Here is a 26,156-nt window from a genome sequence, read left to right as displayed (position 1 = left end):
AAATTGACTTGGTGTTGGTATTCACAAGTAGGCTGAAATTTTTCAAATAGTGTTGTATATCTATGCATCCACGGTACATGGCACACAATATATGCTCAATAAATATTGTAAATAAATGGTATTCTAATTGCTGGAAAGAGCTGCTATAACTTTCAGAATACAAACCCTCTAAGATATTTTTTAAGACATTGAGAGAACCCAAGGTTAATCAGGCCACAAATAATGCGTATGTCTAGTTTCCAGAAAAACATTGAGAAATAGAGATAGAATATAATTTACCCAGAATCACATAAAAATTTCTTAAAACAGAATTCCAGATATACTATCTTTGCATTAACTCATCATTTTTATTCCCTTTCTTTTGCTTCTTTCTTTTTGTTAGGCAGAGTCCTAAGAGGATTAGAAATAAATTCAGAACATAGTAATCATCGACAAAAGGAAAGAACTTATTTGCCAGTAAACTTTTTTTTTTCCAATTTATCCTTCAGAAGTGCTTATTATAATAAACTCTTTACTGATTCTTTTATTTGTTTTTGTGTTTTTTCTATTTGGATTTAGTGTCCTTTAGATAAGGAAATTATCTTCATGTATTCCTAGATATGACTGATTTATTCTCTGAAATTAAAGTGTATATATATGCCTTCTATAATAATTATGCAGACACAAACTAATGAACAGGAGTATAAATATTTTTGATAAATGTCAGAAATGTATTTAAAATACAACCAAATTAAATTTTGTAGCACTTTAGCAATTTGTAAGCAAAATAAACTGAAGGTTGCTACACCAACTCAGGGGAAGACAGATGGAGATGTTTTGTACAAGGAAAGTTGGAGTAAAGTTTTTATTTAATAAGAAGAAGATAATGCCAAGTACTCATTAGATCATATTACAGAGAAAAAAGTTTTCAGATGTTTTTACTTCTTCAGATGCAAATTATCCCACCGCATGGTACAAATTAACATGTGATGTTTTAATAACACCAGTGACAGTATAAGCGATACATGTGGTGATAACTAAAACTATGCTTTGGAGTTAAACCTACTTGGATTCACTTCCCAACTCTTGACAGTTACTAGCTATGTAACCTAGAGCAAGTTACTTAACTCTGTGAACTAAAGCTCCCCTAGCTGCAAAATGAGAATAAATCTGTATACTTTATAGGTATAAAAAGCATTTAGCACACTTTGAGCACATAGAAACCACCCATAAGTTTAACTCTTGTCGTAGTGATTTTTGTTGTTGTCTTAATACTAAGGACCTAGGTTTTCATTGAGGGAAAGATGTTACTTAAAAACGACTCGCTTTTTCCCCTTCAAAGTCTCTTATTAACCAACTTTTGTTGATTATAAGTGAACTAGAAGGTTTAAAGCAGTATTCTATACATGAACTTCTTGCTCTGTAATATGCAATGATTTTACTCGCACAGTGAATTCATCAGACCTACTATTCAATATCTACTCTTTGAAAGTTATATGACCATCCAGATATTTCCAGAGAACAATCAATTATTGTGCACAAAGGTTTTTGATCATTTGAATCATAGGCTAGTTTTGAACATAAATCTTTCTTAATTAAAATGAGCAACATCTAAATAGGCAAAACAGACTTATGTATAATTTTAAAACTAAAGCTTATATACCAGGAAACTTAACAAGAGAGCTAATTTCCTAAAGGTCTTTTGTTTTTCTCTGAGAAATGAAGTAATAGTGTGATTGCAAGATTGCATCAAGGAGGTATTTTGAGAATGAATTAGAATGGAATAAAGTATTCTATACCAATTTCAATATTGGCATATGTATTTTTAAATAATTATCATCATTTAAATTATATACTTATATTTAGTCACCCAATAAAAATATTCCCAGTTGTAAATTGTACAATTTTGCATAGACTAAATTAGAAGATTTATGACAGCAATAACAAAATTTATTTCTACACAGTACAATAAGTTCAATAGTAATATTAATGTGAATACCTAATAAACTATTAAATAGTACTTTAAAACATCATAAATTTTAAAGTACAACTTAATGACCATGATATAGTTTTATGCTTATCTTCTTTGGGGATATATTGTTATACAATATTTGATCAGTTAATAGAAAATTTGAAGACCAGAATCTTTTCAAAGCTGAAGGGACTTCTGTGTACCTATTAAACACCAAACATTATTTTACAACACATTATTTGTACAAAAAGGGAGGTGAGGCTAATTTCTCAGAAACAGACCTCTCAGTAGTTTTATCTGACTGAGAAAATGTCTTACCTCATTACCTACTTAATGAATTAGAGGGAGTAAAGCTATGCACAGGTGCTTGACTACTGAGTCTCTGGGTTACACAGCTGAAACAGGCAATCCAGCACTCATCGTAGTAAAAGTATGTCTTATCTTATAAAATATAATAGGTAACTTCCATAATTTGGTCCTTAAATGCTAATAATATGCCTCAAAATTATTATTTGTCTCGCTTTTTAGAAACTGTTAAGGAAAAAAATCCTCCATAATGACAATATAGCTTTTATAGTGAGTATTTGTGAACAGCTGACTTAAGTAGGTCTCAATAATGATCAAAGATTGCAAAGGCATTAAAAAGAGAAAAATATGCATTTATCCAGAAGAAACACTATTCCAATTTAACTATGCCTTCAAAAAAGTTACCCTTTAAATGAAAGACACTATACAAAACTGAGAAATTGGTGACTTCTTTCTTTCATTCTTTCATCGATTCAACAAAGAGTCACTGATACCTCCTTTTGACAGATCAAGGATACAGTAGTGAACAAATCTATGGTCCATGTTTTTGGAGAATTAACGGTTTTTGGGGGGGTAATTATGTTTTTAATAAACATAGAAATCAGTCAAATTCTGAAAATTGATAAAGAACAAATGTTCTCATATTTTTAATAGAAAAAAAGTGTTTACACTGGTGAGCTTAACGTTGATACTGGAAAGATGTTAAATCACCTCATTTCCCAGCCTTGCAGTACTCTACTCTCTCTTAACATCAAGCATCTACAAAAAGCATTTCCTCTGAGGATAATACATCTGGCCTCTATCTTTCATCCTACTCATCCTTTAGGTCATTTCCTCTCAGAAAAGATTTCTATACCCCCTTCTCATGTTAGGTTAGGCAATCCCCTCTGTGCTCTAAACTTGCCCCCTCTCACTTGTTGTTCTTCCTTGACTCACAACTAAACTATTAGTTCCCAAAAACATGGACTGTGGATTTGCTAAGTACTATATCCTCCTCAGTCTGGCAAAGGGAAATATCAATGACTATTTGTTGAATTCATAAAAGAATGAAAAGGGAGGTCACCAATCTTTAAAATTTTGTATCATGTTTTCATTATTCATGCAAACAAAGGTGAAAACTGCCCACAACCTACGGGTGACCTCCCCATGAGAGTTGCCTCAATATGAACCAAACAAACCAGGCCTGTAGTCAGGAGTATCACATAAGACACCAAAAGACTCTTCCTGAAGATCAAGCTACTCACACGAAAGCAAATTGACAGTGGATTCACAAACTTTCCACTTCTCCCTAGTCTTCTCTCCCTGTACATATTCCCTCTCCTCTACCACCCCCAACAAAACTGTTAATTCTCTAAAAACATGGACATTAGCACTGAGATGCTAATCACCAAGTCCAGGATTTGACCCCTGCCCAAAAATTATTAGCCCACTGCTTGTTTTCTACTAGTGTAGCTCATTTAATTCTTAAACACTTTTTCTCTTGGTATCTCCTTTTAATGAAGATATTCTTCAAACCAATATCAACTATTAATTACCATTTTTTCTGCATATAGTTTTTGATATTCATGGATTAGTTGATAGTCAGATGACAATAAAAATGTGTTGAGGAGGGTCACAACTCTTCCAGGATTGGTCTGCACCATGCCCTGCCAATCCCCCTTCCAGTGTCACCAGTGGTACCTGTGTCTGCTTATATAGTTGTCCTCTAAAATAAACTAACTTTTCCACTGATCCTTTGAAATTACATAGAAAGACATTAAGTCAAATTAGCTCTGGAGGCCAATCTTTTTATTTTTAATGATTGAGAATAAGAGGGAAGTGAGGTGTATTTCTTTTATTCCAGCAAGGCTTTAAATTCTTGTCTGCATTGAATTTTCATGATAATTTAGTAATTTATTTCTTAATTATAACTAATTTTAGATGTGTAATAAATTAAAGGAGAAATATATTGAGTGATTGCCAGTCTTTCTCCTTTCTTCCACCTCTTGCATTGGGCTAAGTGCTGCTTCCTTTATCATGGGGAGATAAATAAAAGGAGTAAGATATGGTGCTTATCTTTCCAGAACTGACATTCTAATGGCAGTGCTAAATGCAAACAGCGAGAACCATAAGACAAGGTAGATGTGCTGTGTACAGGTAGAAAAGCAATTGGGGCACAGAAGAGAATAAGACTATTACTGACCCTATCTCTTTTTAAAATCTCAAATAAGTGACTTTTTCAAAGGATATGGAAATTAATTCATTAAATTTATAGTCCTCCCATCAGGTTATGCTAAATTTCAAATTTCTAAATAGTTTTTGGCCAGAAAATGAAACTTGTTTCTTTATTAATATAATTGAAATAACTATAACTTTTGTTCAAACCACTTTTTTGAAAAGTAAAAGAAAGTTTATTATGTTAGGTACATACAATAAGAATTTTTCAATCATGTTAGAATCCTAAAACATGTTTAGAATACTGCATGGGAAGTTTTTTTGGTCAATTTATAGGCTGCCCAAATAATACCTATTGGGCATAATTTCAAGTTAGGAAAATGGTCATATAAAATGCTCAGAATTCAGAAAGAACTTAAAATTAGGCTTAAATACCACTGCAAATCTCTAAATTTTAGCCCAGCATCCATACCCGAAATAACTGCTCTAATACTCCAAAATCATGTATAGGTTCCTGACTGGCTTAAGTACATGGTTCAAGGTCATTATTAAAATATTAGTTCAGGTCAATTTTATAGGCTTTTTATTTGAATCATACAACTGAGAGGCAGATTGGTTTAGTTCTTTTTTTTTTTGAGACAGAGTCTCACTATGTTTGTTGCCCAGGCTAGAGTGCCGTGGCGTCAGCCTAGCTCATAGCAACCTCAAACTCCTGGGCTCAAGCGATCCTTCTGCCTCAGCCTCCCGAGTAGCTGGGACTACAGCGCCACCATGCCTGGCTAATTTTTTTCTATATATTTTTAGTTGTCCAACTAGTTTCTTTCTATTTTAAGTAGAGACGGAGTCTCACTCTTGCTCAGGCTGATCTCAAACTCCTGACCTCGAGCGATTCTCCCACCTCGGCCTCCCAGAGTGCTAGGATTACAGGCCTGAGCCACCACACCCGGCCTGATTTAGTTCTTGACCACACCAAAAATGGATCCCAAGACAATAGCTCTCAAGTTGCAATATAATGAAATTTAACTGTTCTACCCAAGCCAGGGAGTGGGAGGGGGGTGGGGGCAGGGGGAAGGAGGGATGTTCTACTGTCAAATAAGTTTGGGAAATCATGTGCTCTCTTTTCCTAGAGTTTTGCAATTCATATTAGTTGTAGTATGGACTCAGAAACTCTGCTAAAAAAATGGTTCAACTTATTTAACCTAATATTTCCCAGTGGGCTAGTCATAGAAACTCTGCTGCAGGAAACATCAAGGGACACTAGAGTTCTAAGAAATACAGTTTGGAAATACTTCCTTAAGAAAATTCTGAAAGCTGAGTTGATTCTGAATTTGATCACTAGTCATTTTCTCAACATTATCTACAATTACATCTAAAGTTCAAACAGGCAGGTAAAATGAGAAATATTACAATAGAGTATGATAAATATGGTATTTAAGAATGTTGAAATATGCCTCATTTCTCTTCTATTACATTAATCATAAAAAATAAACTCAGTTTTAGAATAATCCTGATATAATAAGCAAACTATAATAAGACTATTATAGTTTTAGGCACAAAATTAACTAATAGATTCAAACCCCCTATTTGAGTAATACTTACAAGAATCTATCACCATTTGAACTCCTCTGTGCACTATTACTGCAATTTCCAGTTAAATCCAACCGTGAGCATTTTGTTTGTTTTGTTTTGATCTCAGAAATCTTCCCTCTACTATCTTATCAATCCATTGCATTCTATTGCCCTCATTCCTTAAGTGCATCAAAAAGGTTAGTATAGTTACATTTTATGAGAATCCTTTGTACTTCATTTTAAGTTTACAGAGGATTTAAAATCCATTAATTTTTATATAAAGTCCTTTTCCTCTTTCTCTTTCATTCTTTTCCCTTCTATTCACAAAGATTTTTTTTTTCCTTTTTATTCTTGGGAGGGTATTAGCTAATGGCTCTATGAAGTAAGCATGACCACTCCAAGGAGAAGAGATTGTTTCCTTCTGGGGGAAAGTTGACTGGAACAACTGGAGAATCTCTAGAGCCAATTCTTCTCAATATATATCAAACTCTTTTTCTCTGAGAATTATGTTGCCTGCCTAAAGACGGTTTTACCTGGGCATGGATACTGGATAACTCTCCTTCCTCCTTCCCATCATAATCCCTTTGTCTTTATATGTTACTGCACAAACACATTCATACATATAGCTAAGGAACTTTAATGACATTTTCTTTTTAGTGAACTTGATTTGGCTTCTCTACTTAAAGTAGGTCCAGATATAACCTCAAATACAGATATAAAACTTGGTCCAGAAGCGGTTAAATGTTCAGTAACTCTTTAACATCACTTTCTAAACCATGTTAAAGGCAGAGAATTTTCATTTTCAACCGATTTTGGCGGTAGAAATGTTGGATATTGTTTAGAAAAGGAAGGAGTTCGTAGTGAAGCCCATTTCATTTAACAAGAGTTCCTTTTTCTCCGTGTTACTTAAGTACATAAAACTCTGCATTTTCTTCTATGTGCCATATGTGAAAATAAAATGTAAAAATGTATTGTATTCTAATAGTTAGGAAAGTTACTGTGCTGCCAAAAGTTATTTGATGCAAGGGAAGAAAGCTAGGATCCTTAGAAAATAAAGAAAGCTTTGCCTTAATATTGTACATCATCTCATTCATACAAATGGAACAAACTAGCTTCATGTCCTTTTCACTAATATGTATAAACCCTTGCTATAGTTTGAATGTCCCCTCCAAAACTCAAGTCGAAATTTAACTGCCATTGTAATGGTGCTAAGAGGTGGGGCCATTAAGAGGTGATTAGGCCATAAGGGCTCGGCCCTCATGGATGGATTAATGTCATTATCACAGGAGTGGGTTTGTTATCAAGAGAGTAGGTTTGTTATCACAAGAGTAGTTTATTACAAAAGGTTGACCCTGCCTATCTCTTGCTCTTTCAAGCTCTCTTGCCCTTCTACCTTCCACCGTGGAATGACACAGGAAGAAAATCCTTGCCAGATGGTGGCACCTTGATATTGGACTTCCCAGCCTCCAGAACTATGAGAAATAAATATCTTTTTTTAAAAAAAATAAATCTCCAGTCTGTGTTATTCTGTTATATAATAGCAACACAAAGCAGACTAAGACAACCCTCTAGACTTGTGGTTCCCTCCCCACTGGGTTTTCTAGGCTGGAGTTTGTCTCTTTAAATCTCTGCCTTTGAATTTTGTGGGGTGGCCTGAGAAGTGAGACCCTAATTTGAGGCATCTAAGGTTTTAGGTAGAAGTGGCTTATTTAAGTGCAGAGTAAGTGGATATCAATGCCTGTACTTCAGGTCCCATACTGTAGCACCTGAAAGAGTCATAAGAGATTCAGACATGTCTCTCATTGTGAGACTGTGACATGGGACCTATCCTTCCCTGTGGCAAACTCACTCACCATAGCAACCTTCTTACATAGTAGCTACAGAGCTGTCATCACATGCATTTCCCTGTCAGTACATCCAAATGTTGAGGCCGCTGAGATTTGTCAGAGAGGCCAGATAGGCCCAGAAGAACTTCCTCAATGTATAATTCAGAGATTCTTCCCTGATCAAGCTTATTTCAAAATCCTCTAGGGTACAAGTCAACTCTGAAGCCCTCTAAGAGTTTGGAAACATTCCCAGGACACCTGAGGAGGTCCAGGTTGAATTAGAACTCTTGGTGCCCTTAAGCAGTGATTTGCAGCCTTAGCTGCACCTTAGAATCACTGAAGAACTTTAACAAACACTGCTGCCTGAGTTCTTTCCTCCTTCGTGAGATTCTAATTTAACTGTGCTGCAATTTCCCTGGTAACCTAATGTGATCCCCTTAGTTCAGTGGTTCCTACCCTGTCAGAATTATCTGGGGAGCTTTTAAAATTCCTGATGCCTAGACTTCACCCCAGAGCAATTTAATGAGAATCTTTGTGAGTGGGACCTGGCATTAGTATTTTATTAAAGTTCCCCAGCTGATTATAATATTTAGACAAGGTTAAGAAATAGAGAAATCTAGAAAGGGCAACCCCTTGCATATATCTAAAAGCTAACTTCTTGCATTCTTTCCAATTCACTTGTGCCTCTGCATGTTCTAAAACTATAGGCTGAAGAGTTGTCATACACCTGAGTCACAAGGGAAAATATATGATCAGATGCTCCAGATCAATATAGACATGAAAGTGATATAGAAATAGTCTGTTTAGATAAGGCTTTACAAAAGAAAAAAGAGATGATAAGAGATACGCCAGTGGCAATGAATGAACTTGTTAGTACTTAATAAGTGCCAAGCACATGTGATAGCCAAAAAAAAGGAAGATTATAAAATGAAAAATAATCCTTAATATTAAAGTTTTTAAAGAGTAGCTAATATTTCCAAATCTGCCTTGACAAATTACTAAGGAGAATGTATGTTACCAGTTCTACAGGATTCTACCTTGTCAATAATTTCTAGGATTTTGGTTCAAATCCATACATATGTTCCTTATTGTCTATTTTTCAAAGGCAGGGGTTATCCTTATATTATTATTTTTTATTTTGATATTGTGAATTATAATTCTTTTAGATAACTTGCTAAGAACATAAACAAATTTACCATCTCCATATTCAGAGGTGACATGCATATTTGCTAGCTACTAGCAGAGATTATTGTTGAATAGGAGCTTATCCAAAGAATTGTTGACAATTGAGTCACTGAAGATTTTGTGGCCAAAGTCAAATCCAGCAACACTGTGTTTATTTGCTTTTTGCCAATTGTTAGGCCATATCCCATCACAGTGTAACAATCCAAAAGAGAATATTGCCAAATCGTTGGCCAGTTTTCAGGATGGCTAACCCTTTTCTTGCTATGGAACTAACAATGCTCAATTATAACCAAGTGAGGCATACTTTCTCTTGGATCAGTGGTTTATGACAATTAAGTGTTTCTTCTTAAAAGGAATGAATGATATTGACTATTGTTGGGAAGAGCACAACTTTTTAGTAACTGGATACCAAAAGCAAGAAAGTCATCTTGAGGGATTGGGTTCCCTGTTCCACATCTGTCTCGCAGGGCAGTCACCAAGTGCCCAGTGCACTGCTGCTGTCTCTCACTCAGCACCTCAATTCCCAGCTTAAACAACAGTGTTATTTCTGTCAGGTGTGGAGTGATTGCCTCTGGCTGCTGATGGGCTGCTTGGTCCAGCAGTCATCTAAATTCACCCTCTAGCCTTGTCCCCAAGGGGAGAGCTCTGACAACAGAAGTGAAAGTATTGAACATTCATTTCCAGTCCCTGTATAGTGTTTTCAATGCTATCCTTTTGCAGAGAGCATGAATTCATAGTTAATTTTGAATGTGCATCTTGAAGGGACATTTTATGCTTTCCTTATTATTAGTTCGATCAGGTACTAGTTTCATCACTTATAAACTTACCGTAAGGCTAAATATGGAGCCACCAGAGAGAACAAGTAAAGAGGAAACACTTTCTGCCTCTTTGGTAAGAGCAGTGTGCAATCCCTAGAATCAGTTCCCTAATAACAGCTCTGTCCCCTCAAGAGTAAAAAATGTGGTCCAGCTTCTCTTGGCCTCTCATGAATTCCCCCATCTACATAGTTCTTGCTCATACGTCTACTAATACAAATCTTATTTCTATTGGGTTTCTTGGTGCACTCTTTCTGCAATGTATTCATTCTAATCTAAACTTAGAATATTTCATAAGACAGCACAGTAATTAAGGTAAGACTGAAGTTAGTGAGAACTTCACAATCCAGAGTAGCTTAAGTAATTTTTAAAAATTCCCTAAAGATATGAGACATTACAGTCACATCCACCTCCTCAGTACTCCCCTTCTCTTCCTCCATGCCTTCCGTCTGTCTACCTCAGCCCAACATCTTCTGAAAGCAGAATTATACACCCAGATTTTTCACCTCTCCTATTAGCTTCAATCCATATTTACCAATATCTTAAAAACCACATTTTTGTGTGGGAGCTGTGCTTCTGCTGATTAAGTAAGCAGTCCTCTGAGGCCCATTAACATTCTTGCGTCATTTTTCCTTTCATTCAAAGAAAAGCCATGAGAATGGACTGGGGACTTTCTAATGGTAACTGAGAGAACATTATGTCTCACTAGCATCTTACTTTTTACATCAAAGTTTATCATCTAAGACATTAAAATTTATACAATCTTAAAAGACCTCCAGAGAAGGGTGATTAATAGCCTTATAAAAAAATTTAAGGTATCACATTGAAAATGTACACAAAGAGTGCAATGCGCACCACTCGAAGGATGGACGTATTTGAAACTTGGACTTAGGGGAGGAAGGGGGGGAATGGGCAAGATACGTAACCTAAACATCTGTACCCCCATAATATGCTGAAATAAAAAAAAAACATTGAAAATGAAATTCAGAGGTTGATTCTGATCTTTACTACTTTCTGAACTCTGCTGCATTTCAATCTAGTAGAAAATCCAATTACCTTTTACTCACATTAGTTAAAATAGGAAGGAAACATCTTTCTTCCATTTGTTCATTCAATTAATAACTGAGGAATGTAAACAATCTTTAAATTTTATAATTTCAAGTTTCTCATCCTCTTTGATTATTTTAAACAAGTTCTACTGAGCATTTTTTTGTACCTGGCTTTCCTAATATAGTAGCTTCAACTTCACATGTGTCAATTAGCACATTTATGTATGGACATTCACTCTTGAAATTAGTAAGGCTAACCTTCAAATAATAGGACGTGGCTATCATAATTTTCTTTAAATATGTTATTTTCCATATATTCTTCACTGGAGTATTTTTGTCTGTACCTTAGGATTTCCTATAGATAAAATCACCTTATCCTCTTTTTAACTTTGGGTAAATCTTACTGGCTCCTTCTTCAATAGGATAGCCATACAACTTGACAATCATTTTAGGGTTTACTTAAAGGATTTTGATGAAAGTTTCTCTTTCTAGGAGAATTTACCATATCAAGAAAGTATACCATATATACAGCCTATGAAAAAGCTTATAGAAGTGAAGATTATTTACATAATGTACATCACGTCTTTTTAGTACATTGGTGTTGTGATAATCTAATTTAAAATGATACAGGATTATTTTTTCTTTCTTTTTTACTGTAGAATTAGGGTTAAAGGAGAAATGGTTTACCAAATTGGCTTTATGGTTACTCAAGATTAACACTAAATTGTGTTTCAAACTATCAAATAATTTTAGCATTTTGTGTAGTTGCATAAATACCTGAATTTCATCCTTTTAAGAAATTTTAACACAAACTAAATAAAATTTACATATGTGAATGCATTCCAATTGTAGATATTTTTGATCCTAAATAATTATGCATACTATTCATTTTCACTGGATTTTACATATAATTTTTCACTTTTTTATTATTTGTAAAAGCATTCAAAAGGAACTAGTCAGCATATGTAGAAGAATTCCGTAGTGTTTAGGTTTGGTAACCTTATTACTATAATTTTAAATTAGTTCTGACAGCTCATCTTACCACTGAGATAACATTCACTTGTGTGAGATAATTATATAGTGTGTACTTAGGTTTCTTTATATTTATATAATATATTCTGCAGTTTAAAATAGAATAGACTATAAGAACTCGAAGGTATCTTAGAAATCATATGTAAATATTTCATGTTTTTTAGATGAAAAAGTTGAAAATTGGAAAAACTAAAAAATTGTCCCAAAGTCATTCACAGGGATTAGACCCATGTGTCATAACTTCTACCTTGGCTCTGTCATCTCTACCAGGTTCTATTATCCATCATAAATCTCAGTAACTTTTAAATAAATTCATTATAAGCCAAATTCTGTTGCTCACATAAAAGTGGATATCCACAAAACTTCCTCCAAATAGTCATTTCCTTAGCTAAACTTTAGTATAATTGGAACAATTTTCTAGGACTAACATGATACCTTTATTAATAACAGTAACAATACTAATAAAACCATAACTGTCAATTCATTAAAATAACCTTAACATTCTGTATCGATTATGATTAAAAAGAAGATCCTCTCATTTTCATATTGGAAACATAATTACCCCAAATTCTTGTTTATTGGTTAATTGGTTTAAAAGACAAAAAGTTACTCAATAAACAGGCAATAAAAAATTTAAGTAATTGCTGTCAGCTTGGCACTGTAATAGGCACGTGTTTACACCATCTTCCCCATGCATTCTTTTTCAATTGGCTTTAACACACGTATTTTAAAATGATGTAACATTAATATTGTCCAAATGCTAGTAATACAAACAAAATTTATTTTAAAGTATATAGTTTACCCCATTAAATTTAATACTATTAAACTGGTTATTAATCATAACTGTTAAATGAAAAATACACCTCTGATACTTCAACATGAAAAGAATAACTGGGGAAAAATGTAAAGATTTTAGATTGAAAATCATGGAATTAAGATCTCTTCCAACTCACTTTTATTTCCCCACATTTACATTTTTCTTAAGGCAGCATAGAACTTTTATGACATAGAAGATTTAGATAAGAAAATGTTAGGAGGAATCTATTTTTCTGCCTAGGTTAATAATAAACCAATCTAATATATAAGCTCATTGTGACATGAACAGATGAGGATACCACAGATTCCCTTCTGTTTTGTAACTCTGCACAACTGCACAGGAATGTATTTTTTGAAAACAGATTAAGTATTTTGCATCACAGAAATATTCTTTCAAAGGAAATTAAATTGATAAAAATAAATAGACTCTCAGTTCCTCAAACTAGTGATAAGTAGTTTTTGGTGAGCATTTACTAAGCACTATATTAGAGTTCCTAATGAATTTTTCTAGAAAATAATAAATCACATTTCAGCATAAATAATATGATTTACATTTTGCTTAACATATGAGCATTTTGAGCACATGGAGTATATATTTTCTATTTGGCTTGGGTTATCAGTTCCAACTATAATATAAGTAGATTTCCCTGTTCCAGGAGATGTTGTTAGGGACATAGTTCAACTATTCCTTTTAGAGAAATTATAAGATGACATTTCATTTAATTTTTTTCCAAAAAATAAAAGGAAACTGAGAAGCATGTCACTTGAAAATTGACCTTTTAACAGATTATTAAGGTTCATAAGCTGTGCTTTAAATAAAAGACATTACTTACTGTAAATGTTCTTCATCTCTTGGGTTCCTTTTACTTTGCCTCGTTTATCAATCCTCAGATACCACTGTGTTCGACAGAAGAGTCTTCTCACTCTTATATCCCCTCCTTCCATGTAATCATAACTTCTTGTGTGTCGCTCAGGGCTGGAACAGTTCACATTTGTAGCCATTTGCTCTGGAGTCATGTCATTGCAAGCTAAAGATATAGTACCCACTAGACAGATAATGTGAAAGCATGATCTGTAGAGCAAAGTTGGCAGGATCCATGTCAGTATCCATTTGTGCATTATAGTGTAGTGCTCCGGGTGTTCATGAATAACATAATGAAAATTAAATCTTGAGGTGATTGTTACTCCTAGGTCATTGACCTCTTCCTATCTGTGAACTGTAGATTGATTTAAGAAAGAGTAGTTGTTCTTTCCAAATTGTTAGCTTTATCCTTTTAGTTCCTGATAGCAATACAGGATTCCTCCTTCAATAACTCTCTGTTGATATATCCTTATAAAAACAGGTTGTAATAAGCTCAGTTGCTGAGATGCTGTTTGCTACTTGACTTCTGTTTGCAATGAGAGATTAGGAATAGGGAGAGGAAGAGAGAGAAAGATAAAAAATTGCATGTATAAATTTCAGTGGGTAGATAGTACAACACACAGTGTATTTTATACTTTGAAAATACATTTAAAACAGCTTTCACAGAGGATGTCAACATCTTTACTACTCTATGTGTAGATTTATAGAAGTTATGCATTAGTAAAGACAAATCAGAATGTGACTGTGCCGTTCATTCCAGTTACTATTTTGTGAGAAACATCCTACACTTAGAACTATTGATTTAAATTGAGTTTTACAGTTACTATTAACAAGATGTAAATGCTTTCCCTAGATTTCTTTACTATATGCTTCTACATTTGTGGTTAATCAATTATTTTCTCCTGAACCTCCCACATTTTTCAAGTTAAATGTCAAAATTGCTCTGGAAAAATTTCAACTTTATTTTCTACAGCATAATTGCTATAAATACTTACATGGCTCAAAAATCTGGTAGCTTTACTTTTGCCTCAGTACTAAAACCAGAGAAAGAGATAAACTTTTAGAAAACATTCAGCATTGTTTTTAAAAACAAATAACAGTAACTTACTTGTTCTGTTGATAACAGCTGGATATATAAGAATTCCATGTCTGTTGTCTGCCTTGTGCAACTTGAGCCTCTCTACTGTAGCTACAAACTATTTCTCAGCTGAAAAATTCTCCAACAGAATCATAATTGTTTCCATAAATCAACAGGCAAGAGGATTTTCTGTGTGTGTGTGAGAGCGTGTGTGCTTGTATGTGTGTGTGTAGAGCCTTTTATTCAGGGCTTTTCGATAAATACCTTTGCTGACCTCATTGGAAGCAATTAAAACTTAACCAGTGAGCTGTTAGTTGAATACAACAGCGAGAATAAAAGGAGGCTTGTATAGTATTCAATGGTCATGAGAGGGAGCTATGAACATGGTTTATGCTTAAATCTTCAAGTGGGTACCTATTTTGTAGAAACAGAACTCTGATTCTTAAGCAGTTAGAAGGGGAAGGGGAATTTTTTAGACTTTTTTTACAATATAACAATTGTATATACTTTGAAAAATATTCATTTGAACATATATATAAAAGGGGTTTGGTTTTTTAATAGAAAATATTTTCCATGGCTTTATGATACATATATTTCTTTACTCCTATGTGTTCAGAATATCAGAACAAAACTACTAATATGTATTAACTCACATCTTAGTGTCTTCAAGCACTGTAATGATGAGTTAAGGGTAGAGATAATTCACCATTCAATATAAGTATAATTTTTATGTTCTATATTCCTAGGCTGAAAGTGAGAAAAACCAAGGTTCTTATTTGAGTCGGAGTTGGACTGCTAATAACCAGTATGATTTGGGGCAAGTCACATGATATTCCCAAGTCTCAGGTGCTACACTTATAGAATTAGTGTATTAGTTTAAATGAGTCTGTGGCACCTCATAGTTTTAAAATTCTGAGACCCGTGACTTACACTGACTACTAATGTAAGGAAGAGGGCACATACTTTTAAAACTAGTTATTCTTAAAAATTAAAAATTAAGAAAATGATTTCACAATGATTATCAATTCTTGACTTTTGCCTCGATAAGGACATTAGCACAATAAATGTTAATTTAGAGATGGAATTTTAAAATCTATAGCTAAAGTAAATAAGAGGAAGCTATTTTACTTTGCAACATGAGTTCTTTTCTCCTTTACTACCTGGTTCTAGTTTGTGTATATGGTAGTGCTTAAGTATTTTATTAGCATTTGGTGCAGAATAATTGTGTCATCAACCTAAAGCAGAAATTAGGAGCACATATTAAAATTCTCTTTCCCATGTTATATATCCCTCAGAACACACACATACGTACACACACATTTTCTTCTGCACTTGAAATGCACTACTTTACCACCAGGTGGTGCATGTAGACCAAATAGGAAAAGGAAATTAAGTCCATTCAATTGGATTATAGTTTATGTGATTTCTCTTTGTGTCTATGCTTTTAGGAAACACAATCAAGAGCACAGAATAGTTTAAATGTACACATTTACTCTTTATGCACCAAATATTTAAAGTTCTAAGTTTATTAAAGCAGAGGAGAGTAGATTCTTCTATAATTCCATCTGTTGAAAGCTAGATGGTTCAAACATTGTATCATATATTTCTCTAAAAGGAAGAAGAGAAGGAGGAAGGAAAATATGGTGTTAATGTGTATTGAATGAAACCCCGAGAGTTTGAGAAATAACAGTAATGAGTGGGGTCAGAGTTTCCAGGACTTGGATATTTCTTCCAAAGAAATGGAAGTTATTAACAGTCAGTTCCCAATGTAAAGAGATTCAGAAACTACTAAATCCATCTGTTCCACACTGACCTCACAGATATTAAATCAAAAAATCAATAGATTAGATGTCAATATTTGCTAACTAAATTCTTAAGACTTAAATAAAAGAAATGGATAGTTTGTTGGTAAAGAGTACTTAGTGCTTCCTTAAAATCTGCTGTAAAAGATTAACTGTAAAATTGAAAACAAAGAATAAAATTGTGATCTGTGTACTTTAAGTGAATTAGATGCTATTATATTCTTGATTCGGAAATATGATCCCAGTAATATTAATGAACATATTAATCTCAATAAGGGAACTATATCAATGGTTTAAATTCTTTCATTATCAGTTTCCTCAATGGAGAATAATTAATTCAAGCTGGGCCCACAACCTGTTTCATTAGTATGTATTAATACCACAGCCGTAATGGGGAACCTCACTTAGACCTCATTGTGCACTTATTATGCTTACACTTCAATGAGGATTTTCCAGGAACTAAGAATAACTTTAGGTATCTCTAGATGGGTTAATCCTCTGTGATTTTTTTTTTTTAAGTTATACATTGACAACCATTTATTGCTCTTGTTTTAATGTACATATAGTGATAGAATAAGTAGAGAAATACTTTGAAGAATTGCCTTTCTTTTGTTGTTTCTGGATTGAATTAACTTTATTTTAAATTGGAAACGCATCTCATGAGTTTTTGAATTTGTAAAACAAAAGATTCTTGCATCTATTCCTAAAAATTGGCTTTTAAAAAATGTGCTTTGAAAGTAAAAGTTAGCACCTGCAATTCTTCAAAAAGAAACAGTGCTTAATACTTTTCTAGTGTGATTTGAGGATAGAATATAAGAAAAGAATACAGAGAATCTATTATAGTGAGTATCATGAAACCAGGTAGCCTTTAAGGTAATAATTAACCACCTAACTTTACTTAAGCAACCTCCATTATATCCTTTATCCATAGAGAGATAAATAATAGAAAATAACTTTTGCTTAATGAATTTTACATTTCAATAATTAATTTTAAAATTGTGCCTCATTCATAATTACGTATAATATAAATAATGGAAGGGAACATCATTAAATATTGTTATTACTTTGCATTCTTACATCCTATCCCATTCCCTATTCTCCCAGTTCTCATTCCTTCCCCAAAATGTTGATATTAATTTTTTTAATTTCTTGTGTATCTTTCCAGGGCTTTCTCATGCATACACAGGCAAAGTGAATACATATGTATATGTGTATATATATGTACATTTATTACTTTTTCCCTTTTTTAACAGGTAATATGCCATATGCATTGTTCTGTACATTGCTTTTTTTTACTTAATAAAAATGGAAAATCTTCCCACCTCAGTATTTAGGAAGGTTCCTCACTTTTTTTAATAGCTACATGGTATTCTGTTGATTGGATATATAGCAATGTATTTGGCCAGCCCCCTATTGATGAATATTTAATTTTTTCAAGTATTTTTCTATTAGAAAAAAAGTTGTAATAAATAAAATTATAAATATGTCATTTTATACTGTGCAAATATATCTGTAGGATCGATTTCCAGAAGTGGACTGTCTGGGTCAAAAGGTATGTATATATTTCATTATTTTGATAGATATTGCCAACTTATCCTCCATGGAGATTGTCCTAGTTTCACAATCCCACTAGCAGTATGTAAGAGTACCCATTTGTTCAACAGAATGTTTGAAGAATTCTCAAACTTGAGGATTTTGTTAATCTGACAAGTAAAAATGGCATTTCATTGTAGTTATTCCTGTATTTCTCTTCTCATAAGGCAAAGTGACCATCATGGACAAGTACACTAAAGAAAAGGTATATGTTACTACGAGTGTTTATAATAGGTGGCAGTAGGGAAGGCTTCTCAGCGAAAATTTCAGTAGAGATGAAATTTTATAGCATGAGTGGCAGTTAACCTGTGAATGTACCAAAAAAAAAACAAAACTGTGTTGAAAGAGAGCAGTCATTTTCAACAATGAAACACCAGTGTGCCCATAGTAGAGAAAATAAGAGGGACCGTGGTACATGAGGAGGCTGAAGAGGCAGACAGGATTTGTGTGGGCTGTGTTACGGCATATAATCTTTATCCTAAGAGTAATAGAAAGCCATTATAGTATGTTAAGCAGAAGAATGACATGATCAGAAAATTGTACTTCCTGCCTCTGTTCTGGTCAAAACTTAAGTCCTGTTGGCAGAATAGGTTTATGAAATATTAAGTTGTGTTCACTTATCCAATTTTTTCTGTTTTTCAAATTTTCAAAAAGATAGCAAACTTTGTGATCGGAAATGAAATGTTAAGGGGAAAAAGTCTATATGCTTCCTGACTTGGGTAAAACCTCAATCCATTTCAAATGATCCTGCTACATGCCCTGAAAATAAAGGGAGCTTAAGAGTGCCTTTGAGAAGTAGTCCCATGGACTGGGAGCATAGATAAAAGTCTATGGATCCCATATTTGGGGAGCCGAGCTCCCATATTTCTGGTAGCATCACAGCACACAGCAGATGTACAAAACTCCAGAGACTAAAGACTACCTCATGTATCTGAACAGATGGGCCCATAAGCATCCCTCATAAATATTTCCTGTGTTTTAAAAGAAATCTGGAAGCAGCAGGGAGCCCAGACCTGAAGGAACTATGTGAATAGAGTCAGTGAACACCCCAGAAATAACCAGAGTAGACAAATGACTCAACAGCCAGAGGCCCTTGCTTTGGCCCTGCATAAAACCCTTGAACTCTATTCCATCTTAAAGCAAAAGAGGGAAACCTAAGAGTAAGAATAACTGAGGTTAAGTTTTCATCAACCTGAGAAGGTGGAATTCTCAGAATTGAAGCTAGGTTGATTTATATTTATAAATATAAATGTATATATTATTCTTTGTATTTCTGAAATTGTGGTCCAAAATTTATTTCTACTACATTCCCACAGCCATCCTTACACTATGAATTTATCTTCATCTTTTCTTCTGTGAGCTCCATTTCATAAATTCAGCCTCAATTCTGGATCGTGCCATACAACCAATCTTACTTATCTCCTTGATTCATCTATTTAACAAATATTTATCAAATAGCTACTTGGTGCCAGATGTACTAGCCTTGTAGAGATACAATGGTGGATATTCTGGAAGTGACCTCCGCCCTTACAGAGTATGCATTCCAGTGACAGAACAAACATAAACAAGTAGATAGGGGTTGGGAGTAGGGGGAAAATGTTGATGTGTTCCAAGCATTGAAAGAAGGCCAACATGAATGAAGTGCATGAACAATGGGAGAGTAGTGAGAGATGAATGAAGCTGAAGAGATAGGCAGGGACCAGTTCATAAAGAACTTTGCAAGTCATGATGATAGGAGTTTGAGTTTATTCTTAGTAGGAAGCTGGTGTACAAATGTGTCTATCCAAACCTGCTAAACCTGGTCAAAGACAGTAGTTTAAACTGTGGAGTAAAAATCCCAAAAATAATTGAGCAAGCCTGAGGTCCCTAAAAATCCTCAGTTATGTAAACTTTGTGCTTACCCTTGGCATAATGCCCTAACATTTTTAAACTAACTGTATATAAGATACAAAGTCTGAGTCATATGCTCAAAATTGTGGTGTGCCTGTGACTCAACTATATAAATATCTCAGTTTACAAATGTTACTTGACTCTTGTATCTCTCTGAGTCTATAAAAATTTGTTTTATTTAATTTTATATTTATAAAAGTTCTTTAAAATGCCAATCTAAATTTAAAGTTTTCCAAATTATATTGTGAATTTACTGCATAGTACAACCAACTTTATACCTGGAGCAAGATCTCTCATAGGAGCTACTAGATAGAGTTTTTTTCCAATACATTTCCATATAATGGAGGCATATTATATAATTCATTCTTGATTGTCTTGATTCCCCTTAAATTATTGCTTAATTTTAGGAAAGAATTCATCTCCTTGATTCAGGGCTAACCACTGGTGCCTGGTTTTGACAGCCTAGTGCCCTTCTAAAAGTTGAAAAACATTCTAATGGAGATAGATTTGTTTTACCCCTAGGAGAACATCATGAAAAACACAAAGAATCTGTGCAATTAGGGCTATTACATTGTCTGTTTTAAATTATTATTCTTTGGTTCCATATTAATTGTCTACATAGATAGTAAGGCAGCAAAATGAGGGTAAAACTAGCAACAACAATTTTTCTTTAAAAAATATTTTATGGGGCAAGGCATGGTGGCTCACGCTTGTAATCCTAGCACTCTGGGAGGCCAAGGCCGGAGGATCGCTTGAGCTCAGGAGTTCAAGACCAGCCTGAGCAAGAGTGAGACCCCGTCTCTACTAAAAACAGAAAAAATTAGCCGGTTAACTAAAAATAGAAACAAAAAATTATCCGGGCATGGTGGCTCACGCCTGTAGTCCCAGCTACTTGGGAGGCTGAGGCAGGAGGATCGCTTGAATCCAGGAATTTGAGGTTGCTGTGAGCTAGGTTTATGTCATGGCACTCACTGTAGCCTGGGCAACAAAGTGAGACTCTGTCTCAAAAAAAAAAAAAAATTTATGGATGTCAATGTATTAATAGCAAAATTGGTTTAATTTTTAATTCATTAGCTTTAAAACCATGGCTTTTCAGCACCAAATTAACTTCTCAAAAGTGGGGGAAAGAGACAAAATAAAGGTAATTATGATAGTAAAGAAGGAAAAGAAAGTTATGGAGTCTACCATCTTTAATATAAACATATATCCGTGAAAAACCAGGTACCGCACCAAATATGTATTCATGTAAAACTAGTGGCTAACATAATAATTCATGCATAAGAGAAAGTAGGGTCATACTTCTGCTTAAGCTCCTCTTCAAGCTAAACATTCCTCCTGTCTTCAAACATGACTCATGTATTTCCCTCAATGATATTTGATATTAACTCAGATATAGTGTGTCCTCCTTATTTCTCTAATCAATTCCAAAAATTGTCAACTCTACCATCACAACTTCTTCCACACCTGTTTCTTCCTATCAATTATCACCTTCACATCCTAGGTCAGGGCATTGTTATGGCTCATGTCAATTCTATTCCTAACACATCTCCTTGAATCTCCTTTCTCCAATCTTCAATCCACTTTAAATGTTGCACTCAGATTAGGCTCCCTAAAGAACAGTTGTAATCATGTTATTTCTCTGCCCTAAAGTCATCCATAACACCCCCATTTTTCCTAAAGAAAAGTCTAATCTTCTTTTTCTAATATGCAAACTACTGTTCTAATGTCCTCTGTGATTCTCAACATACCACACTCACTGGGCTGTCTCACTAGGTTTGGGGTGAAGGAACATCCCCTTCACTTCTTCCCTTAGTACAGAAGGGGATTAATAGAGAAGAAATCCTCCTCATGCATCTTCTCTCTCCCTACCTTCTCTCCTTTTCTCTCTCCGCCTCTCTTTCTTTCTTCCCTCTTATATATTGAGTTTGTGTGAGGGACCCAAGAGTCACGTAAGCAATTATCAGCTATTTCCTTTGAAATTCTTCATATTGAGTTTTCAATGATGCAATAAAGCTCTCAGTCCTATTCAATCTGTTACTCAGCTAATTACTTCAAAACAACACGTACTATGTATTCATATAGTGTGCAATATGATAGAGATAAACTGTTCAATAAGATAAGCAAGGTCCCTCATTTAGAGCTTAAACTATTGGAGGATGGGGCCAGGTAATGAACATATAAAAAGAATTATGATGATATTTCAGGAGGAAACAAATAGGTTACCATGGTATCAAATAACAGAAAGGAGAGGGATGGTTGGAATCTAGTTACAAAAGGTCTTTCTGAGGAGTTGACATTTCAGCTGAGATCTGGAGAATAAGAAGAAGACAGAAGTGGAGGTAGAGCATTCTAGACAAAGGTAACAAGGAGAACAAAATTCTGAGATGAAAATGAGCTTGTTGTGTTCTAGAAACCAAAAGACAGTATAACTGGAGCATAGTGAACATGAGGAAAGGTAGGTGATAGAAGGCCTGTGTATATAGGGCCTTGATACCAACAGTAAGGATTTTGGATTTGATCCTAAGTATAATGGGTTAAAATCAGTGAGTAATGTGATCATTCTGAAAACTTTATGGAGAATGGTTTGGGAGATGGCAAAAGTTGGAGACCAGTTTTGAGGCTATGGTTGAAGTTCAGGTCAGTAATGATGATATCTTAGACTAAGATTGTGGTAGGGAAGATGGGAAGGAGTGAGCAGATACATGTTGGAGACGAAGCTTGGAAATAGATGCAATGTAAGAGACAAACAGGAGTCAAAGTTAAATTCCAGATGCCTGACATTTGTAACTGGATAAATGGTGGTATCATCTGCTGAACTAAGGAATACTGGGAGAGAACCAGCTTTGAAGGGGAAAATCAGACAATTGGAAAGTTTGGGTGAGAGGAATGCTATAACTCAAAGTCCAGTTCACTCGGGATAAGAGTGATCTGGACCTCTTCCTTGAAATGAGAACCAGAAGCATCTTAAAAATCAATTACCACAAAAGTGTAGACGTAGAAATGAAATCTCTTTTTAAGGGAATCTGGGGCAAAAGGAAAGCATTTCTTGTGTAGTATTAATTTGTTTTTGACAAAACTGTTAATGGCCATCCTCTTTGATTTTTCTAATTAAGAATGTCTCTGACAACCAGAATATCATAGACCCCAGTATTGTAACACATGAAATATATCAGAAGTCAAGCTATGTTATGGGACCTTTATTGTAAAACCCTAAAACAGCTTTATTCTTTGATTTAAGCTATAAATGGATTTCAGAGTTGTCAAAATATAAGTTAATGTATAATGCTCAATTCTTATGATACTAAGAAAGAAACTTTTTAAAAATAACAATGTTCACATTTTGAAAAGAAATCAATATTTACCACCATCTCTGGTTATTTTACGAGAAAGAAAACTGCTTTTATATTCTTGAATTCTGTATTTTCTTTGACAGAAGGAAATATGTTAGTAGAGTAGTTTACATCAACATATAACACCACAGTGTATTACACAACAAAAAGAATATGTTAAAAACTAAAACCTCATATATTTAATGCCAAGAAAAATTGACTAATTTGGCAAAAAAAAAAATCTGTTAGTCATTTGATAGTGGCCGGAGAACAATAAAATAAGACTGATTTCTTTCTTTCTAATAGAATTTTTTGGCTGCGCATGATTATTATAGCTTTGATTTCTTAGCCTAAGTAGTTTAGAAGTTGGAAACATTGTATCATGAGATTAGAAAGCTTCTGAATAAGTAAAAATTCAAAATAATAGCATATTTTAAAAGAAATTTTATTTCTTAATGCCAAGTACTATATGCATAATAAATCAAACTGTCAACTGGCTTAATTGAATCAATAAAAAGAATATGGAAATAGCTTATCAGCTTATCTGCAAATATGGACATGAAAGTACTAAAAAATGATTGAAAATTTCTTTCTCTCTTAAATAAATTCTCCACAACATCTGATATGACCTATTATTTTACATGATCTTGAAAATGCAAAGCAGAAAGACAAGTTTCAATCCAAACTCAATTTGAATGATAACAAATTCTGAAATTAAGATATTTCAAATATATGAAGTTTTACTATATTTTAAATTATCCTAAGAATGGATGGTTTATTGGGATATTTATTATTATTTTTGCCTTGGATAAATAAAATTAAAGAGGATAATTCTAGTTCATAGTATAACTAAAGGGTTGACTAAAAGATTGATTAAAAAATGGTAATGAAATTATTTATAATGTACTCCTCCCTTCCTTTGATTGCTTTCTTCATGCCTTCCATTTTAGGCCACTTGGCATGTCGCATATTGTAATAATAAATATATTTTATTGCCAATGTAATCAAATATAAAGTCAGGAAACAAGTGCAAAACTATCAAAAGCATTTTTTCTCTCTCAAAAATGTGAATAAGAAGGGATAAAATATATAAAATTTCTGAATTATTTTACCACACCCAGAACATGTTATATTTTGATTTAAAGGGGGATTTTTTTTCTTTCAACAATAGTCCTCATCTCATTTGTACTTAATTTATCCATTTTAGACTGAAAAATCGTCTTTTTTCTGTTTTTTATTTCCTTGATTTACAGGTAAAATTATGTTATGCTATTTCCTTGGTGATACCAAATATTTACAAAGATTTGGGAATTTTTCTTTTGTTCTGTTTTTAATTCTGAAACTGTTTCTTATTCCATCCATCCTCTTTCCCTTTCTGTCTGCATTTTTATTCCTCACTTTGTTTCCTCTATTGCTCTAGCTCCCTCTCTCATATGCTTGGTTGCCCTCCCTCTTCTCTCTCTCTCTGTCTCTCTCTCTCTCACATACACACACACACGTATACACTCGAATGCTTTTTTTCTCATACTCATGCTTCAGGTTTCTAGAAACTTCCATAGGTTATTTTTATATTAATTTTCTACTTGTTTATCTCTTTTTTCAATCTAGTCTTGAAAAACCCATCTGTTTTCTATTCTAATCAGTATTCCTCTGAGAATAACTTCATATTATAGAAGACAAACGATTCTCAAGTAATAAGCCATAATGATGCAACTGCTGGTAATTTAAACTTTTATCCAGTAATTTTAAAAGAGCTAATCATGTAGTCTAACTTGACAGGCTTTTTATTTTTAAGATAAAGTTTATGAAGGTGGGATTTATATGTGTACTCATTTAAAGCAAGTTAATATTTGGAAACCTATTTTTTTAATGAGAAATCTTGGAAACTAAACATGGAAAATGATTCACTCTTCATTAGCAATTCATTTCTGAGAGTTCACTAGTTAAATGACACATAAAAAGTGTTATGTAAATGAGGTGATATCAAACCCTAAGTACCAAAAAAGGAAGACAAAAAACTGGAACTACTAAGAAATAGGAAATAGATATTAAGTTAGAAATTATTGAAAACTACTTACATAAAGTTATGTGCATGTGAGATGATATGGTGTTTGGAGGTAATATGGAACAAATTGGCCTATGAAGAGCTTTCATAATTCAGATGATTTGTAGTCCGACATATCTGAGTTTGAATTATTGTTCTTAATAATTGTGTAACATAGGCAATATATTTAACTTCTCTGACTCTGTTATATGTAAAAAGAATAATAGGGGACCAATTTCCCTTTAAAGAAGACTAAAGGGCTGGGGAGTGGATGCAAAAATAAATAGGGTGCTTTAGAGGATCTGAGTTAGAAAGTAGAGTTTTGAAAGAAGAAGATGATTAGATAATTCTAGTGGCCGCATGAATAGGTGAGAATTAGCAGGAACTTCTTAAGGGAAGGTAAGCCTAAAAAGAAATGAGAACAAGAAAATGATTAGAGCGTGAATGAGCCTAATAAACATCAGAAATGAATAAAGTAAGAAACAGAGACTAATCTGCTAGCATATGTGTCTATTTTATAGATCAAATGCTTACATAGCACTTACTGCATGCCAGGCAATTTTCTAAGCATTTTATAAAATTAAATAATGCAGTTCTATTAAGTTGGCACTATTTTTGTCCTCGTTTTGCAAATGAAACTATTATAGTATCGGGTGTGGTTTGCCAGAACAGAGGGAGAAGTGGAATAAACCTTAAGGTAATTTCAGATCTTCACAGCAAACACTGCAGGAAAGTTAAAGGGGAGATAATTCTGCCCAGGAGGAAAATAACAATAACAATAATGATTAAAACAGCAGCGTTTATTGAGCCTTTATGATTTTATTATGTGCCAGGCACTTTTCTAAATTATATATA

At 33.8% G+C, this 26,156-nt stretch overlaps 2 protein-coding genes across 2 annotated transcripts in view; one reads left to right on the top strand and one right to left on the bottom strand.

The window, feature by feature from the left end:
• The window catches only part of FGF7 (fibroblast growth factor 7), a 65,672-nt gene extending 50,733 nt beyond the window's left edge, over positions 1-14,939 (bottom strand). Inside the window, exons 1-2 of the mRNA XM_012649452.1 lie at positions 14,674-14,939; positions 13,537-14,091 (exon numbers count right to left, since the gene is read on the bottom strand). Of these exons, the coding sequence (XP_012504906.1) occupies positions 13,537-13,822 (286 nt within the window). The 5' untranslated portion in view covers positions 13,823-14,091; positions 14,674-14,939. The remainder of the gene's footprint in view (positions 1-13,536; positions 14,092-14,673) is intronic.
• The window catches only part of FAM227B (family with sequence similarity 227, member B), a 225,297-nt gene that overhangs the window by 136,454 nt on the left and 62,687 nt on the right, over positions 1-26,156 (top strand). The window lies entirely within an intron of this gene.

The sequence above is a fragment of the Propithecus coquereli genome, unplaced genomic scaffold, assembly GCF_000956105.1.
Source record: "Propithecus coquereli isolate 6110/MARCELLA unplaced genomic scaffold, Pcoq_1.0 Scaffold3, whole genome shotgun sequence".
In the NCBI taxonomy this organism is placed as follows: domain Eukaryota; kingdom Metazoa; phylum Chordata; class Mammalia; order Primates; family Indriidae; genus Propithecus; species Propithecus coquereli.
This window is presented reverse-complemented; position numbering and strand designations above follow the sequence as displayed.